The sequence below is a fragment of a genome, unplaced genomic scaffold (genome assembly GCF_019419815.1).
Source record: "Pyrus x bretschneideri cultivar Hongxiangsu unplaced genomic scaffold, Pyrus_bretschneideri_v1 Contig18, whole genome shotgun sequence".
In the NCBI taxonomy this organism is placed as follows: Eukaryota; Viridiplantae; Streptophyta; class Magnoliopsida; order Rosales; family Rosaceae; genus Pyrus; species Pyrus x bretschneideri.
This window is the reverse complement of record NW_025999479.1, coordinates 29,119-43,947: the sequence shown is the minus strand read 5'-3', so window position 1 is coordinate 43,947 and position 14,829 is coordinate 29,119. Positions and strand designations below refer to the sequence as shown.

The 14,829-nt window shown below is 36.1% G+C and overlaps 1 protein-coding gene and 1 long non-coding RNA gene across 10 annotated transcripts; one reads left to right on the top strand and one right to left on the bottom strand.

Moving 5' to 3' along the window:
* Positions 1–1,641: 1,641 nt before the first annotated feature.
* LOC103929014 (translation initiation factor IF-2-like) lies at positions 1,642–13,458 on the bottom strand. The gene is made up of 2 exons (XM_009338162.3): positions 12,791–13,458; positions 1,642–2,063 (listed from the first exon to the last, which is right to left on the bottom strand). The coding sequence occupies exons 1-2, from the start codon at positions 13,163–13,165 to the stop codon at positions 1,857–1,859; spliced, it is 582 nt and encodes a 193-aa protein (XP_009336437.2). The 5' UTR covers positions 13,166–13,458; the 3' UTR covers positions 1,642–1,856.
* LOC125476160 lies at positions 2,796–9,553 on the top strand. Of its 9 annotated transcripts, none has more exons than XR_007257510.1 (6): positions 2,984–3,400; positions 7,131–7,316; positions 7,429–7,655; positions 7,789–7,822; positions 8,371–8,409; positions 8,878–9,553. It is a non-coding gene; the product is annotated as an uncharacterized LOC125476160 (long non-coding RNA). The 9 variants fall into 9 exon arrangements; XR_007257507.1 differs by having other exon boundaries at positions 8,723–9,553; XR_007257506.1 differs by adding an exon at positions 2,796–2,955 and having other exon boundaries at positions 3,088–3,400; positions 7,429–7,822; positions 8,371–9,553.
* Positions 13,459–14,829: the final 1,371 nt, after the last annotated feature.

The window sequence follows — 14,829 nt, the reverse complement described above, 5'->3', positions numbered from 1 at the left end:
GTTTGAATGATTAAATGATGCATGTGGGTTGGAAATGCATGTGCAATGATTCTTTGGTGCTGAAAATGCATGTGTAAGCATGTGTTGGCTGAATTAAAGAATGTGAGGGAATGATGAAAGGGGAAACATGACAGCTAGGTTGAATTATGAAAAGTGAATGCATGTGGCTGATTTATGTGAATGATTATGGGTGATTATGATAAGTGATAAGTGGTGATGATAAGTGTCTGATATGTGATTATGATAAGTGATAAGTGGTGATGATAAGTAATGATTTATGATAAGTGATAAGTGGTGATGATAAGTAATGATATGTGATTATGATAAGTGATAAGTGGTGATGATAAGTAATGATATGTGGGAGTGTGGCTGAAATGAAGGAGTGGAATGTTGGAATGTTATGCACGGCTAAGGATATAGGAAAGGTTTAAATGTCCTAAAACTAAAGGGAACAAGGTTCCAACACTTTGGTCTTCAATTAGGTCTTCAATTTCGTCCAACACTTTGGCTCCAAGCATAGGTTATCCATTCTTAGCCCAAAAGTGCTCCAAAAGTCTCCAAAATGCATCTTTTTGCTCCTTTAGCCCTTTGGACCTACAAACACACGAAAATAGCTTAAAGTACTAAAATAACTAAAGAAACATAACGTAAATGCACGAGAACAAGCCATTTAAGTCGCATGAATATGCTCCTATCAATAGCATGCAAAGAAGAATACTCAGTTGAGGTAGCCATAAGTTCGACAATCTTGACTCTCAAGAACGAGGAATCAACGTTAAGATTGTCAATCATAGAAACAAGCTTCAACAAGTCCTCCTCGAGCAAAGCAAGGTCGTCTAACGGGCACTTGGAAATCCTCAACATCATCCTTTGCTGCAGCTTTGTGGTGAATACCATCCGTACACCGTTTCAAGCTCAAAACTTGAAGCAATCGTTCAATCGTTCGTCTGAGATCAAGTCATTGTGACCCTTGGATCAACAACCTACGCAATTACATCAAATTTGAAGACTGAATCAGAGGAAAATTGTAAACATAAATTGTAACCTACAAATTCAAATCAATACAAATCTACTTTGTACACGTGTTCTCGTTTCATTCGTTACATAATTTTCATGTTTACAGAATTCATAACTAATTATTTCACATAAGAATATAAAGCAAAAAAAAGCAATAGTAATTTTTTTAGGGAACTTTAACGAATAGCTCCTAGTACTGTTCACTTTAACGAAAAACCATATTTTTACACTAAACGGTGAATCCTGATACTATTCACTTTACCCTTTATTTTGTCATTTTTGTTAAAACTCAAAGTTTTCAAGCCATTTTCATTAGTTTTCCCATTTTTTTTAAGCTAGCTACACTAAGCGTCATATCTGAAACACAAGTTAAAATAAAAAAAAATAACAATAAAGAAAAAGTGATAACCAAAAGAAATCTAACTGAGCCATAAGAGGTTACGGAGAAGAATCCAGATTTAATGATTCTATTCTAACAAGTTTGTTTGAATGAATTAATTTGGATTTTGAACATCTTTTAAACTAACTTTTGGAGTTAATTGCAATTTACTAAAATAAGGGAAGATTAATCTTGTGACATTTTGGCAAAGAGAATATTTCCTATCCATTGTATGGCACGTAAAGTGAAAATAGTGCATGTAAAGCTGTAATTAAGAAAAATATTACCTATACTTGTATATTCAATCTAAAATGTCATGTCTCCGCATACAGAACGAAAAAGTATAGCAATTCAAACGAAATGGAAGAAATGAAAACAGAATAGAGAGAGACATAAAGAAAAAGTCCTCTAAACAACGTTGGCAAGATCCAAAGAGAAATAGCGATACAACATTGCTGTGTTACTTGGCCTCTTCTGCAGCAGCCACCTTCGCTTCCTTTGTTGTTTGATCAGCAGTTTCGGTCACGGCTTCTGCAACTTTTTCTGATGCTGCTGATGCATCTTCTATTGCTATGTCTGTTGGAGCATCATGGGTCTTTTCCTTGAGAGGCTTTTCGGCTTCAAGTTGCTTCTCTGGTTCTGTTGACTCCTCTTTCCCTTCTACATTCTGCTAAATTCCAGGCTAGAACATCAATAAATCTAGTACTCATAAATTTACTAGAAACGTAAGTTGGAGTAATTTATTTGTAAAGGTATAAAATTACACTGTTAGATTTACACTTGAGAGTCTACAAAGACGTGACTTGTTCATAACTGCATGCAATTGAAAATGTCATGCCAAAAAGAAATTTATTTGAATTAGTAATCAAAATTCTTCCAAAACCAACAATTCAGGAGGATTCAATTGAAACTTTAAAAGATTTTGATTGATTTATAAACTCTCATATACCCTCTTCCCCATAAAAATAAAATAAAATAAAATAAAAAAATAAATAACAAATACTGTAAGTTTGTAATATCGCGAAATTACTACAATTCAAAATCAGATGACGAAAATACATCTGATAAATAAATTCGAGGTGGAAATCATAACTAAAAGTTGCAGCTCCGTTGCACTCATATGCAAAATGAGATGTCCAAACCCATTTTCAAACTCAGATGTGACAAACCATGATACTGCCATCTAACTAATCCTCTTATAGCACAATGCCTCTGGACTATCAAAATTCATAAAAAATAAAATAAATAAATATTATTGACACTTCAAAAATCTCATTCTACACTCCTCATAATTGTATTTTTCTTTCTAAATATAAAAAGTTTGAAGTGTAGAATGAAAATTTAGAGTGTTAATAACAATTCCACAAAAAAAAAAAAAAAGGAAACAGGGTAATAACAAAGTCACTAGCAAAAGATATTCGAAGGACGAACAAGCTTCTTGGTTGTTCATTAGCAATAATTAGGTGGGGTGTGATGAACCATCCTTAATTTCATTTTTATTTTCTCTCCGAAGCTGTGAAATGATGAAAATATCCTTGTTCGGCTAATTAGAATCCTACGTAAATATTTGAGCTCACTTTCATATTTCGTCTTTGTTTTTGTCATATTTAAGTAATACTCGTCGATATGAACGTTTACGCGTGAACTGAACTTAAATCAGACTTCTAACGATAATTTACACTTGTTTTCAGTTCAGGGGAACGGTAATCATCCCATTGACAACACTACTGTCTATCGATCAACTCCCTCTCTATCTCTCTCACACTCTTCTTCTTCCTTCTGCAACTCAGAGAAAAATGACATCATGCTCGACGAATCGAACCTCCAAACCATCACCATCATGATCCACTCATCAAACCCAGCACGATTGCGCCTTTCGTTTCCCGAACTCAGCCAGAAATTAGAGAACTACGAACTCTATTCAAAACTTTTCCGCGACCTTTCCGTCAATTCAGATGGCGTCAGACCACGATCTTGGTCCTGATCGACTCATTGTCAAAGCAGGTAACTTCTAGACTTATTTCACATGAAGATCTACTTTAGTTTAGTGAGATTCAACTTTTTTTCTATAATGCATGGACACGGGTAACAGCCAGCGTATCCCGTATCTGACACGCAGGGATACGGATACGCATAGGATACGTGTGGATACGAGCCCGATACGTATCGGAATGAAGGGATACGTTATTTATTAATGAGATACGCGTATCATACTGTCGAGATACGCGTATCACACTTTTCGGATACGTTTTCAACTAAATCAGAGGATAATCAGAAGAAAAAAAATAAAAAATAAATCAAGAAATCCGCACAGAATCGTGATTGATTCCAATTAGCTAAACTGAAACGATTGTTTGGCTAAAACCCAAAACGATTTTGGGTATAAAATAATGATTTACCTATTTTTCTTCACTCGAACCTCAGAAATCAGACTTGTCTGCAACTACTCCGTCGTCTCCGTCCAACTGCTTCGTCATCTCCATAGTCTCCGTCTGCAACTGCTGGTAAGAGCTTTCGACTTCGTTTTCACTATGGTAATTTTGAAGCTCAATCTGGTTCCCAGAAGCAGAACCCGGATCTGCAGCTGAAAGGAAAGCTGCTTTCCTGTTTTTAATTTCGAAGTTAAAAGGCTATTACTTTGACTGATTCAATGTGTAGATTGGAAAAAGGGCTTTTGCTTTTTGTATATAATATATTAAATTAATATAGTAGTCGAATGAATGCAGCTTCGTGGCACTGTCCGTGGAAGCACTCAAAGCTTTTGCTTATATTCTTTTGCTTTTTGTATATAATATAATAAAAAGGACCTCCATATATCCTTACGCCAACATTTTTCTATTGGAATAGCCTTTCATGATATTTAGATTATAATACATTGTTCTAGATATTATTGTACTTTCATGATATTTAGCTTAATCTGTTATGTAAATTGGGAATACAGTGTTCTAGATATTTAGATTATAATATTTTATGTATATGCTTTCATGATGCATTTTTTATTTCTTAAGTTAATATAAATTTTTCATGTATTAGTCTTTGTCGATTATACGATGAATTGACTTTTATTGTTTATATGTTTGTTAATTTAGGAAAATGAATCACCCTGATAATCATGTGAATGATAATGCTAATCTGGATGAGATTGTTGAAAATTATAATGCTCCGCTGTGGAAGTATGTCAAAAAGCTCGAAAAAGTGGGAAATAGAGGAGGAGGAAATACTAAATTTGAGTGCAATTATTGTCAAAAAACTTATAAAGGATCCTACTCTAGGGTCAAGTTTCATTTGTTAAAAATGTCTGGAAATGGGATCGCGCCTTGCAACAAGGTTACTGATGAAACTCTTGCGGAAATGAATAAGTTAGTTCGAGAGTGTGAATACAAGTTGAAGAGTTCTGCTCCTAAACATGTTTCGTTGCCCAATACTGGTTCATTCTGTTATGATCTACCTGAAGCAAATCTTGATCCAAAGAAGAGAAAGGGAATAAGTGGGCCTTTCAGTAAAGCTTTTAACAAGGAGGCTCGAGATCAATGTGATGCCGAAGTTGCAAGGATGTTTTATACAGGTGGCTTATCATTTAACCTTGCAAGAAATCCGCACTATCGGAACTCATATGTTCGTGCTTCTACACTTCCAGGGTATGTTCCACCAGGTTACAACGCACTGAGAACTACTCTTCTGCAACAAGAGAAGAGTCACATTGAACGGTGCCTCCAACCAATCAAGCGCACATGGAGCACTAAAGGTGTAAGTGTTTGCAGTGATGGGTGGACAGATGCTCAAAGGAGACCACTTATTAATATTATGGCAGCTTGTGAAAGTGGGCCAATGTTCTTGAGAGAAATTAATTGTGAAGGTGAATACAAAGACAAGCATTATATTGCCAACTTTCTTACAGAAGCTATTAAAGAAATTGGTCATGAAAATGTTGTTCAAGTGATCACTGATAATGCCCCTGTTTGTAAAGCTGCTGGGGTACTTATTGAGGCCCACTATCCCCATATCTTTTGGACACCCTGTGTTGTTCACACTCTTAATCTTGCTTTGAAGAGTATATGTACTCTGAAACAAACAGAAGTTTCCTACGATGACTGCAATTGGATTTCAACTATTGCTAGTGATGCTTGGTCCATAAAAAATTTTATTATGAACCATAGCATGAGATTGTCCATGTTTAATGAACATTGCAAACTAAAGTTACTTTCCATTGCCGAAACAAGGTTTGTTTTCTCCACTTTTTTTTTTTCCTTATTTAATTATAGGTTGTCCTAATTTTTAAATTTTTCAGATTTGCTTCCACACTTGTGATGCTTAGAAGATTGAAGGAAATAAAGGAAGGTTTACAACAAATGGTGATTAGCCCGAATTGGGCTTTGTACAAAGAAGATGATTTGGTTAAAGCAACGATGGTGAAGCAAAAGATATTGGATGAGGATTTTTGGGAGAAGATTGATTATATTCTTTTCTTTACAGCTCCAATATATGAGGTTATTAGAATGGCTGACACAGATAAACCTTGTCTTCACTTGGTGTATGAGTGGTGGGATGCTATGATTGAAAAGGTGAAAGCTGCTATATACAGGAATGAGCGCAAGGCATTACATGAAAAATGCAGCTTTTTTGATGCGGTGTATCGCATTTTATTGGAGCGATGGACTAAAAGTAGCACACCACTTCATTGTTTGGCACATTCATTAAATCCAAGGTAATGATTTTGCTAACTTACTTATAAATTCTTCTAGATTAATTTTTAGCTTTATGAGTACATTTTTAAACTGTTATTTCTTTTATTTTAGGTATTATAGTTCAGAATGGCTCCAAGAAGACCCTAGTCGTCTTGCTCCACACCGAGATGTTGAACTTACAATTGAAAGGAAAAAGTTCTTTGAGAGATACTTTTCCAATGAGGAAATTAGAAGAAATATCAATGTGGAGTATGCCTTTTTCTCTATGTGCTTGAATGACTTTGGAGCTATTGATTCTATGAATGATAGATTTCATTTGGAACCAATGATGTGGTGGATTGTCCATGGAGCTTCTACACCTAGTCTCCAATCCATAGCGTTGAAGCTACTTGGACAACCTTGTTCCTCCTCTTGTTGTGAAAGAAATTGGAGCACTTATAGTTTTGTTCACTCTTTAAGAAGGAACAAGATTACACCACAAAGAGCTGAGGATTTGGTATTTGTGCATAATAATCTTCGTCTTTTATCAAGGAATAGCTCAACCTACAAGGAAGGTATTACTCAATTGTGGGATGTTGGAGGAGATGGCTTTGAAAACTTGGGTGAAGAAAGTGTCGGGATGCTTGAAATAGCTAACCTTTCACTTTATGAACCGTCATTGGAGACTACTTTAGTTACTGGAGGAGACATCATGAATGTGGAAGTTGAATGAGACTTTGCTTTTTTTAATTTTCGTTTGGATTTTCATTTTAATTTTTCAAGTTTGAAGACTAATTGCTTGTTGGATGGACTATCTTTCTAACTGTTAGGAGTTTATTGAAATAAATTTAAACTTGAGTAATAAATTTGAATGTTTATTTTATAATATTTTAGATATATTTATTTATTTATATATATTTTTAATTACCGTATCCTTGACGTATCGTGTCTTCATTTTTAGAAATTTGACGTGTCCCCGTGTCGTATCGTATCGTATCGCCGTATCCGTATCCGTGTCCATGCATCCTAGCTTTTTTTCTCATAGGTCCGTTTTCCGGTGACTTTTGTAGAGAAAGCCGATGACTTTTCCGACCCTTTCCATCGAGTTGGGCGAGTTGGAGGAAGACATTCTAATCACCATCATCCCTAGACTATGTTTCAAGCAACTTGAGCTCCGATCTACTTCGGGATCAAAGAATCCCACAACTTTTGATTCGGGCCGAAATTTACAGGCCACTTTTTGGACTTGCAATTAGGTACAAAATGTGTTCCTCTCCTTCCTAGCTTCATTTTGATATAAAGATCATGCAAAATGGTTGAAAAATGAGCTCTTTCTAAATATGTGAATTTTTTCGGCAAAAAACTCAGAATCCGTCGGCGAAGTAGACTACGGCGCCAGAGCCCGAAGGAAAGAAGAGGACGATCAAATATCCTGTCACAGTGACGGAATATTCCCTAACACCGGCTGCATTTTCCGTTAACGACATGTATATCCTGCGATGAAATATTCCACTCCAGCGTGTGACGGCGCCAGCTAGCATGTGCTAGCGCGTGACGGCTCCCATCGGCTTTCGGCCAACGTGTGGCGACGCGGGGTGGCTCTCGAGCTTTGTTTTTAACACTTTCAATCCCCGTTTTGAGCAAACAAAGAGAATTTTGAGTCTTTTTCTTAGTATTTACAAATTTTGGGTTGTTTAATAATTAGTGTTGTGGTTTTCCATATAAAAGAGACTTACCCTGAGGAGTTCACAGGCCAAGCAAGGTAAGACGGCTACGACCTCATTATGTATTAGTGAGTGTGCTTTGTTTTATATATATATATATGTATGTATGTATTTCTATAACTACTTGGATAATGTGTTTTTTACATCATGTCTTGCTCTTACTTATGATTATGATTCGAGAATATGGAGATTTATGAAATTATAATGACATGATCATACATATTTTTATTTGCTCATCATGCATGCTTATACTGGTGCTTGTAATACTCGTCTGAGCTAGGACCAGCTTACCATGAATGTTCATATCGCATCAGTACGCTCACCTTAGATGTACTAGTTTTCATTAGGCAAGGAAACTAGGACTCGTATGTGATACGCTTAGTGCCAACTTCAGGACTATGTAGTACTTGAGTGTAAATTATTACATGGTTTACATTGCCTGTTTCATGTAGCTACTTCTGCATGGACATGTATGTCTGCATATTTTGATGAGCACGTGGTATTATTTTGTTGATATTGAAATGTGGTTTACCGTACATTTGAATATTTGGATATTATGGTAATTGATGTTCATACTCTTATGCAGTATGCTATTTTGGAAATCATATGGGTTTTACATCAAGGGGTTAGTATTCTACGAAAAACAAAAGTTTTATTAAACCCTTGCTTTTGTTTACTTACACTTACTGTTTTGCACCCTTTCAATTCCTATTTTTGCGACGAGCGAGGGATCTTTGGTGGCTCTAGCATCTACTCCAGTTGATGTAGGAATTTTCAATCCTATGGTTGTGTAATATCATCCTAATCAGGATGAGAATATTCCTACTTTCACTGCATTATTAGTTGTGTTTTGACAATTGCATACTTTGTAATATATGTTTTAATTTACTCGTACTGTCCACACATCATTCCCATTTTATGACTTTGTCACCTTTTAGATGTCGGTCATCACGCCTTGAATTCGGTGTCCACTTGGATATTCAAGTCTGGATGTGGCATGAAGAGACTCAAAGTGGCATTAAGAGACTCAAAGTCAATTGTGGTTGAATGAATGGAAGTGAGACATGAGACTTTTGTGATTTGGATGATTCAGGTAGTGTGGCTTAAGAGGAAATTGAAGATAAATACGACAAATTGGAGGGCAACTGATTGCGATAGTGGGACTGGTAAGTCAGTAAGGTAATATCATGAGATCGAAGGAAACGGAAACTCCAACAAAATCTTAAGGGTGGAGGCAAGATTTGATATGACTTAATTTACCCTATAAATTCCTATGTAATCCTTTATTTTTAAAAATCCTTTCAAATCAATGGTATTTTGAATACAACTGGACTTCTATAAATTCATTTCAAATCCTAGCTAAATACTTTATACTTCAAGAAATTCCTTTAAAATTCTGATTGAGTATCCTAGGGGTCGATGCATATGTACTCGGGTGGTTTCGGAACTACCTAGAAGTTCAAAGAAGTGCATGTGAGGACCTTTGAGGACCATCCAAAAGTCTGGGCAGGTGATGGCAGAGAGAAGACCACCATGACTGTGCAAATGCTGTGCAGCATAAGCTTTGACCAAGAAGAAATATCTAATTTCAAATGAAGAGGAACACAGAAAAGACCACTATAACTCTGTTGCTCTTGGACCTTGGTTCCAACGAAGAAGGACTTTAGCTTTCCATTTCTCACGTGACCAGCTCCCACTTTTTAAATTGTTGATCAATCAGATTGTGCCAACTAGCATTTTAATTAATAAAAGAATGGTGTATTACTTAACCAGTATATTTATCCCATATGTGTGGCATCATTATTTTTATAAAACTTACTATAAATTCATAGGACCTCTAAAAAATATTTTGTCAAGTATTCGAACTCGTAATGACTTGACCATCCATCTCATACTATAATTCACTAAAATACTAGGTGTTAGGGCCTAGATCCTAGCTTGCCACCTAACTAGCTTTTATCATACCTTCATTAGGACCACTCAATATGAGAATTCTAGATTTGCCACTAAAATTCCCCAAGTTTTTAAACTACATCTTTAATAATTAACCTGGCAGGTTGTCTGTTCGCATGCACATTTTAACTTGCAAACAGAGAGAGAGAGAGAGAGATTTTAAGAAGCCAGGGCCTCTTGTTTACTCCATGCATGGTCCCATATAACTACGGAAAGACGAATTTTAAACAGCCAAAGAAATTAAATTGAATAAAACACAAAGAAAGAAACAAGTAGGAGGTTGCCGGCATGTAAACTTCCAAACTATATTTAATCAAATGTCGGGCAGCAAACCTTATAGTCATCGTTCAGTGAAAAATATCTCAGCGGCTGAGAATCTGATGGAAAAATATTATAATGCCGACAGCACATTAGACAAGCATAAAGACATGGCCAGCTTATAAAAGTTAAAGGTTGGTTTGACAACTATTTTTTTCTAAAGAAAAAACTGAAAGTAATTATTTAATGTTTTTAATAATAATACTAAAATAAATGTAACTATAAATACTAAAAAGTTCTCATATCATATGCGTTAAAACAAAGCAATTCCCAAACGGAATGAGCCCTGCAATGAAATTTTTATGATTGAGTTTTCCAGCATCTGGCATAGAGGTATATTCCTCTTAATTTCTTAAAACTATTTTTGTTCGACTCACGTATATCACGAGTTTGATATCAAATTATTATAGTTTGTTCATTATGTATTTTAATACAAATACACATTCCTTTGTAAATATATTATTGTTTAAAAAAAATAAAAGAAAAAAAGCTAGTAACTTTGCACATTAACTTTTGCATTTGGACATTTTCACTTTAACAAGCGACACGTGTCATGTTTTATACAAAATAACATAAATGACCATTTACCACAGTGGTGGAAACGAGTTGAACTCTTACATGACATCATGAGTTTGAACCCTATCGGTGTGTAATTTAACAAAATCTAACGTTTGATAAACAATAAATTTAATACCTTCGATATTATAATTTTTTATGTTTTCCTTCTTGAATTCCTACCAAAAAAACATTAAAGGTTTTTTTTTGTTTTTTTTTTGTGTGTGTGTAAAAATGAAATGTCGCATTTGAGAAAGTTAGAAGGCCCAAATGCAAAGGTTGATAACACTCCCCAAGATGATAAAAGTTAAAAGGAAAAACATTTTGCAAGTGGTTTGTAACTCAATTAGTTAAGAGCATTTGTCCATGCACTTAAGGTCTCGTGTTTGAAACCTCATTTTTGAGTTTACATGAATTTAGGAGAAGAAGAAAAACACATGAATATTTTGATGACAAAAACTGTCACATCCCAGCCTGGGACGGATCACTTCTCGGGCCCGCTCCACCATCGTAGCACGATATTGTCCGCTTTGGGCCCCGACCACGCCCTCACGGTTTTGTTTCTGGGAACTCACACGAGAACTTCCCAATGGGTCACCCATCCTAGGAGTGCTCTCACGCGCTACTCGCTTAACTTCGAAGTTCCCATGGAACCCGAAGCCAGTGAGCTCCCAAAATGCCTCGTGCTAGGTAGAGATGGGAATATACATATAAGGATCACTCCCCTGGGCGATGTGGGATGTCACAATCCACCCCCCTTAGGGGCCCAACGTCCTCGTCGGCACACCACAACCAGGGTTAGGCTCTGATACCAAATTGTCACATCCCGCTCCACCACCGTAGCACGATATTAGGCCTAGGTAAGGATGGGAATATACATATAAGGATCACTCCATTGGGCGATGTGGAATGTCACAATCCACCCCCATTAGGGGCCCGACATCCTCGTCGGCAAACCACAACCAGGGTTAGGCTCTAATACCAAATTGTCACATCCCGGCCCGGGGGGGACCACATCCTGGGCCCAGCTCCGCCGTAGCACGATATTGTCCGCTTTGGGCCCCGACCACACCCTCACGGTTTTGTTTCTGGGAACTCACACGAGAACTTCTCAATAGGTCACCCATCCTAGGAGTGCTCTCGCGCGCTACTCGCTTAACTTCGGAGTTCCCATGGAACCCGAAGCCAATGAGCTCCCAAAAGGCCTCGTGCTAGGTAGGGATGAGAATATACAAATAAGGATCACTCCCCTGGACGATGTGGGATGTCACAAAAACATTTCACTTACTTGTAAAATAGAATATCATTAGACAATAAGTGGGGTAATGAGTGTCGTACTACTAAGTAATAACTCTATAAAACTCAAATTATATAAATGGATTTAGAAAATGTTTGAAAGGTTATTTCATAATGAAGTTAAAAATAAAGGTGTCATTCGTAAGTTAGAGATATAAGAAGTCCAAAAAACATAAATAAAGATAAAGGAAAATTAATACATGTGTTAAATTTGATATTAAAAACGGGATTTTGCAAGAATTTCATACTAATGACTATAGCAACAAAAAGTTGTCACAAACATGATGACGGGGAGACACACGGCTACTATAACTAGATATAGTTCAATACACACACACACACACACACGAAGCCTTTAAGAGAATGAATTTTTATGTTTTTTTATAAAAATGAGGATTATTTGTGAAGTCCACACGACATAGAATTTTAACGATCTAAGCTATTTATTTTTTTAAGTTGCACCTCATAGATCATCCTTACAAAATATTAGCCAAATCGGAAATATTTAAGTCATTTAATTGGGTTCAAAAAAATTAACAAATATTTTGTTATATAAGAAACAATGAAATTTGATCTTAATAATTAAATAGGCAATGATTTTGGATTGAATTGAATTTTTGCAAAAATGATCTATGAATCGAGACTTACAAACTAGATGGTTTAAATCGTTGAAGTTCAATGTAAATTGGACCCCACACTAGTCCCCATTTTTTGAAAAAAATGAAAATCCCTTTGCATAAAGGGCCTATATATATATATTCCCTTCACTGAGTGGAGAAGAATTAAAATAATATCATGTGATTTGTTGGCGTAAAAAAAAAAAAAAAAAAAAAATGTAAGAATGTGATAAAATGCGTATAATAATTTAATTACTAGGTACGTACCTTGAACAAAAGACTGAGAGAGCGACGTTTACTTCCTTGTCCATCATCATCAACGATCTCCTTGGCTTTATCATCACCACCACCCTGAGCCTCCTCAGGCTCAGGCTCAGGCTCAGGAGTTATTTCTATCTTTTTCTCAGCTTCATCAATATCAGCAACTAACACCACCTCCTTCTCCTTTTCTTGATCATCAACCGCCGCTGCGGCTATCGCTTGATCTTCCTTGGCTACGGGCTCTGGAGCTGGCACTGGCGCCTCGCTCGCCGCCACCGCGGCTGCTTGATCTTCCTTGGCCGCAGGCTCTGGAGCTGGCACTGGCGCCTCGCTCGCCGCCTCCCCCTTTGACACCTTTGGCTTCGTTGCACACCCTCCCATCTCTCTTACTTAAGGATCGAGTCAAAAATCAAATAAAGGAAATATCAAGACTAGCTAGCAGCAAAAAATCAGAGGACAAGAAAAAGTGGCTATGGAGACAGATTGTTTATAGGGAGAGCTTAGAGAGCACCTGTTGTTCCAACATTTGTTCCAAGGCAAATAAAAAATTATGTCTACATATTTTATTCATTCGTTATCATTGAAAATATAGTTGTAAAATAAAAACTATAAATATTAGGATAATACTTGTGTTTCTCCCACGAGGGCATAAATGTATCTCTCTTTGTGAATAACGTACTTTCACTGTATAACTCAATAATGAAATTCTTCATATTTTTAATTTTCATTTGAAGATCATCTATAAAAAAAGATTGTTCAAATCCAATTCGTCATCCAAATATGTCATATAAATGGATGGTTCCTCGTGAATATATATGTTACTTGGTAATTACACTGGTGGTTTGTTTTATATATTTGGATGACTAAACTATCTTCAATTCAAATGAAATTTTTGTAAGAGTAATTTTCAAATATAAATTAAAAAATTGAATGATTTCGATTAAATGGCCAATATACATTATGTGAAATAAGTGAGATATGCACATTCCAAAGAGCGCAAGAATTATACTAAATATTACTAATGTGAAATGGGGGTCACTGCAGGCTGTGTGAAATTAACATAATTATTATGGGGTGAACAGTGGTAATTACTAGTTAAAGGCAAATAGGAAGTTGAAAGGGGCCAGTTTGAAAGGGAAAGCTTAACCTGTGGCCTATGGGATCGATCAAAGGAGTATTTTAGAGAAGGACGCATATGATACGAATATATGTTGTACGTGTATTAATTTTTTTTTCATATGTCATTATTAACGCAAGACACTATTATAGCGGTGTATTTATGCTGTGGTAAACGAAATTTTTTTCAAGTGTTTTTATACAAATGATGAGAAATTGTATTTTTTAAGTTATTAACTTTTAATACATAATGATATGTGGTATACCACCTCATATTTCCGTCACACTGAAAAATCTCTCATGATATACGAGAAATTTTTCCCTGTTTCGGGAAATCCACGTCAAACATGACATGTGGAGTACTGAACCAATATGCATCTACAACATGGCTTTTTGTTTTTTCCCCACTCAAATTCGCTTTTTTATTGTTTTATTTTTTTATGTTGAAAAGTAGTTCATTCTTTATTATTTTTATCAAAACTCTTTCTAAAAATTTTGAAACTCATCTTCTTCGTCTGCAACCTTCTTCACAGTCTGATTTGAACTTAATAACTCTACAACCTTCTTCACAATTGATTCCCAATCCCGTCGGTTGTGCACTCTCAAAATCCCCCAACATCGCCATCTTGAGAGTCTCCATCGCCAAATCAACAGCGAGATCTTGTCGTCCATAAAATTCCCACCCTCCTCACCATCCTAAAATCGATGGCACCGCATCGTCTTCATTTTGCTCGCCTACTATGTGTCAAGTCCTCGGTCGTGCTGTCCGCCATGTGCAACACCAACAAGGGCTTGAACCCAGCAAAGAAAAAAGGTTTAGTATGTTTAGGAGTTGGGTGAATCTACGAATCTACAAAGGAAGAAGATGAAAGGGATGAATCTAGAAATCTACCAAAGAAGAAGATGAACCAACTAAAAAATTAATGGAG